We start from the raw sequence: 5000 nt of genomic DNA on the forward strand, positions 1-5000 counted from the left end.
GAATGTGATGTTAAAACAGAGCTTGTGTATGTGACGCGTCTCCTCTTTTAATCTCCTCATCGCTAAACCTGGAAGCAAACAAACCTCCGAGGGTGAAGAAGGAGGCGCGAAATGAGAGGATGAGACTCGGAGCTTCTGTCGGTAAGAGGCCGGCGGTTAGAGACCCAAGAACCAGATCATGACCCGCTCGTGACCACATGACCACATCTGACTCGACAGGGTAGTTCAGGAGGGAGGAGGTGAATGAGTGAATGAGAAGGTGAATGAGCCCAACTGTGTTGTGAGGGTGAACCGTGAACGTCTGGCGGAGGATCCTGTCCGGCTCTTCAACTCCCACCTCCGGGAGAACGTCCCCCTCATCCAGAGGGATCCGACTGGACCGAGTTCAAAGCCTCCATTGTGGACGCGGCCGATAGGAGCTGAGGTCAGAAGGTCATCGGTGTTGTGGCGGCAACCCGAGAACCCGGTGGTGGACACCGTCATGCTTCAGGAGGCCTTTCAGGTCCAGAGGTCTCCTGAAGCAGCTGATGGGCACCAGCAGGCCAGCAGGGCTGCAGCGGTTGCTAAAACTCTGGCATGGGAGGAGTTCGGGGAGGCCATGGAGAAGGACTTCCTGCTGGCCTCAAGGAGGTTCTGGCAAACCCTCCGACGGCTCAGGAAGGGAAAGCAGGACGGACGCCAGCTGTTCTCATCATGGGGGGGAACTGCTGACCCGTACTGAGACATGGTCGGGCGGTGGAATGAGCTCTTTAAGGAACTCCTAAACCCGGCCAACATGTCTCCTGGAGAGGGAGCAGCGCCTGAAGCCTCGACGTACCCGTATCCCTGCTGGAGGCCGCTGAGGTAGTCTTGAAGCTCCTTGGTGGCAAAGCACCGTTGGGATGAGACCCTGAGATGCTGAAGGTGCTGGACGTTGTTGGTCTGTCTGTGCTGACACACCTCTTCAGTGTCTCATGGGGGTCAGGAACAGATCCCATGGACCCGGGTGCTGGTTCCCATCTTCAAGAAGGGGGACCGGAGAGTGTGCTGAACTATCAGGTATCACACTGCTCAGCCTCACGAGGAAAGCTTATGCCAGGGTGTTGGAAGGAGGTCCAGGGTGCTGGAAGGAGGCTCAGGGTCCTGGAAGGAGGTCCAAGGTGCTGGAAGGAGGTCCAAGGTGCTGGAAAAGAGGCTCCGACCGCTTCTCAAACCTTAGATTCAAGACGAACAGTGTGGAGTCCGTCCTGGTCGTGGACCAGTGGACCAGTGGACCAGCTCTTTACCCTCAAAGACTACTGGAGGGGTCCTGGGAGTTTGCCCAACCAGTGAACATGTGCTTTGTGGACTCGGAGAAGGCTTTGGACCGGGTCCCTCTGGGGTTCTTGTGGTGGGTGCTCTGGATCGCCTCTGCTCCTTGCAGACGATGCGGCCCTGTTGGCCACCTCGGACCGTGACCTCCAGCATTCACTGGGGCGTTTTGCAGAGCCATGAGAGTCAGCACCTCCACATCTGAGGCCAGATTATTATATGAGAGATTTTAAGTGAGACATGAAGCATGAATACAGGCTTCGGTTCGGCTGATTTTTCTGATGGAAGCATTTGTCGCAGCAGGTGATGCGTTCAAGGACCGTCAGAAAGATCATCCAAACTTTATCTGTGAAAACATCCTCCAGCATGTTTCCTAGAGTGTTGAATGTTTTTATAAGGCGTATCATAAGTATTAACATGAGTTAAATGACGTGTCATTAAGCGTTCCTTGTTCTCTCGTGTGTTGCAGACGCTCAACAAGAACAACCTGCTGCCGGACGAGCGGTCCAACTTCTTCCCGACGCCGCTGCAGCAGCCCAACGTCTACACCACCACCTACTACCCCGCCGCGCTGGGCAAGTTCGACTACCAGCCCAACTCCTCCCCCTCGCCCTGCCGGACCTACAACCAGAACAACACCAGCTGAGCCCCGCTGACAGACCCCCGCTGACAGACCCCCTGCTGACAGACCCCCCGCTGACAGACCCCCTGCTGAGCCACAGGGACCGGAACTGAACCGTTTCTGGACCTTTCCATTAGGAGTTATGCGGGTTTGGACCACGAGGCCCGAGTCCTGGTGCATTCAGGGACTTATGCAACCAGGTTGGGGGGTTTGGTGTGCGGGGTTCTGTTGGCGAGGTTTGGCGGAGGGCGTCAGCTCGAGACTCTTTGTTGGGACCAGAACTCCTGGACTCGGCTGCTGAGATGAGATTCCATGAACAGAACATTTCATTTAATGGAATTACATTCCTGTGGATCTGGATCCCCGTTCTCCCCCCTCACTCGCCACAGTCTCAGCCTGTGGGGAACAAAACAACAACAACAACAACAACAACAACAGAGGAGAACATAGAACAGGCATTGTGGGAGGCGGTCTGAACTGTACATACAGCTTTGGGAATTCCTTGGGTGCCTGAATGCAACAGAGGGCCGCGAGCGAAGATTTGTTTTCCGTCTGTTTTTCACTTTTATTATTTTTTTCGAGAACAATAAAAACTTCTGAGAGGAGTGGGCTGGTTCTCCAGTCGATTGGCTGGTTCTCCAGTTAATTAGTTGGTTCTCCAGTTGATTAGTTGGTTCTCCAGTTAATTAGTTGGTTCTCCAGTTGATTGGTTGGTTCTCCAGTCGTTTGGTTGGTTCTCCAGTTATCTAGTTGGTTCTCCAGTCGACGCTTCGGTTCTGCTTCTGCTAATAGCCCGGTGGTCATATCACATATGGCCAGTGTGCTGACGGACAGCTGGGCTTCTGATCCACAGATGGGCGGGGCTTCTGACGGAAAGCTGGGCGGGGCTTCTGACAGACAGGGTGTGGCTTCTGATGGACAGATGGGCGGGGCTTCTGACGGACACATGGGCGGGGCTTCTGACGGACAAATGGGCGGGGCTTCTGTGGCCGTAGAATAAGCTAATAGGCACTTCTGTTGTTTTTATGTTTGTTTTTTAAGATATTTGTTTTATTCTCAATCGAGCTCTGTAGCATAGGAGGAGATATTTTGTGAAATGAAAATATAGATGATAAATTCTTGTTTCTCTAGTGGATGAACACTTTTGTTTTGCTTGATTTTTTAAATTTTTTTATTTCCATGAGTTGGGGTAACCATTGCATCTTAACAACATAATGTTAACACCAAGATAAAACAATAAAAAGATGAGGCTTTTTTTCTTCTTTTTCATGAAGAACGACTGAAACAAAACATCCATTGTGTGTGTGTGTGTGTGTGTGTGTGTGTGTGTGTGTGTGTGTGTGTGTGTGTGTGTGTGTGTGTGTGTGTTTTCTACAATGTAAATGCTTTCATACACACGATTATATACGAGCACGTCATTCTGTTGTTGGCTACTGGTTTCTGTTTTTCTATATTTCATAAATAAAGACGTTGGTCTTGTAAGTTGAAGCATCACATCCTGACGGGTGGAACCGACAATATTTTAAGTCGAACCTTGGTTTATAAAGGGCATTTTTACAGCATATATTTTATTATTATTATTATTGTTATTATTATTATGCCTGATGGATGAATGCTAATCCGCTACCGGACGTGCACGAGATGCCGAGAGCTCCATCTGTACATAGCAGCCGCTCTGCAGCTCACCTGTCTGTATATTGTAAAGCTAACACTGTTTGTTTAAAAAAGAAAAGAAAAACACAAAAAAAGCCTTACAGGTGTTTAAATGAATAAGTGCAGCAGCTAAAAACACCACATGAGGTTAGTTTGGGGGCGGAGCTCCAGGATGTGACAGAAAACTACTCCTCCGATATCAAACTGCAGAGTCGCTGATGGTGGAGGAATAAAAGTCTCTTGGGGTCTAAACTCCGCCCCCGTCCGTTTTGAGCTCCGCCCCCTGAGATGTGAGGCTCTGGCCCTTCTATGCAACCGTCACGTAGACTGTCATCACTGCCTTTTAGACACTGTGAATTTTTTGGTACCCTATATTTTTGTATATTGTACATTATGAAAGGATAATAAACCTTGATGCCAACACAATGAGATGTTCTCCTCCGATCTCTGGAGCTTTGTTCTGAAACACGCCGTCATTCCAGATGTTGTGACAACACTGACGATCAGATGAGAGTAGTGGTGTTAATAAAGTAGTAACACAATGTGTGTGAGAGGAAGTCATAAAAAGTCATAAATGTCATAAACAGTAATAAAAGGTCATTGTATAGCATATACACAGTTACAGTGTAGTTTGTATAGTTGTTTTATTGTTTTAATAAACTTTGTTTGAATACGTTTATTGTTTTGTATCGTCCACCTTGTGGGATGAAACAGAACTAACATCCATCCAGCTGAAGCCCAGCGGCTCGTGTGCTCCAGGCCTTCAGTGAGTGAGTTACTGTCACAGACCGACACACTCGGTACACAATGATGCAGTGCACCACGGCAGACACACACTCCTCCACACACCCCACCACGCGCAGGGAGGAATATAATTATGAATTATAGCATAGCGATGACTTTGTGATTGTGTTCAGGCTTACAGGCTGTCGTTCGGCTAAAAGCGATGAGCATGTTCGCAGCGTTTTTAGGGGCGGGGCTACCTGGTGATTGACAGGTCTGTCAGCAGTGATGTACATGAAGTCACTTTCTATTCACTGGTTGCAAGAATCCAAGATGGCGGCGGCCACATCTGTAAACGCGAAGCTTCAGAACGGCAGTTCACAAACTAATGAGAGCACAGGACCGCCACGGCTACGTGCACGGCTACGTGCACGGCTACGTGCACGGCTACGTGCACGGCTACGTGCACGGCTACGTGCACGGCTACGTGCACGGCTACGTGCACGGCTACGTGCACGGCTACGTGCCCTTCCTCACAGTCTGGATCCAGCCAGAGCTCAGAGCCTGCAGCTCTGTCCGAGTGAGGCGAGATGGATGGCACCGACGAGCCGAGCAGTCGGGTCGCGTGCGGCCCGGCGGCCAGAGGGTCGGCGGCTCTTCATCACCGGCCAGAAGCTTCCGTCGCGGGACGAAGAGGCGCAGTGAAGTCCGC

General features: G+C 50.4%; 1 protein-coding gene across 3 annotated transcripts in view; it reads left to right on the plus strand.

The window, feature by feature from the left end:
* The window catches only part of sema5ba (sema domain, seven thrombospondin repeats (type 1 and type 1-like), transmembrane domain (TM) and short cytoplasmic domain, (semaphorin) 5Ba), a 28123-nt gene extending 24132 nt beyond the window's left edge, over positions 1-3991 (plus strand). For 2 of the 3 annotated variants that reach the window (XM_068570896.1, XM_068570897.1), the window contains one exon: positions 1760-3991. In XM_068570896.1, coding sequence (XP_068426997.1) covers positions 1760-1936 — 177 coding nt within the window. In that variant the 3' untranslated portion in view covers positions 1937-3991. Of the gene's footprint in view, positions 1-75; positions 142-1759 lie in introns of all 3 variants that reach the window. The other variant, XM_068570899.1, reaches the window with a different exon arrangement.
* Positions 3992-5000: the final 1009 nt, after the last annotated feature.

Source organism: Clinocottus analis, unplaced genomic scaffold (assembly GCF_023055335.1).
Source record: "Clinocottus analis isolate CAN_PGR_092001 unplaced genomic scaffold, fCliAna1.0.p SCAF_98, whole genome shotgun sequence".
NCBI classification, from domain to species: domain Eukaryota; kingdom Metazoa; phylum Chordata; class Actinopteri; order Perciformes; family Cottidae; genus Clinocottus; species Clinocottus analis.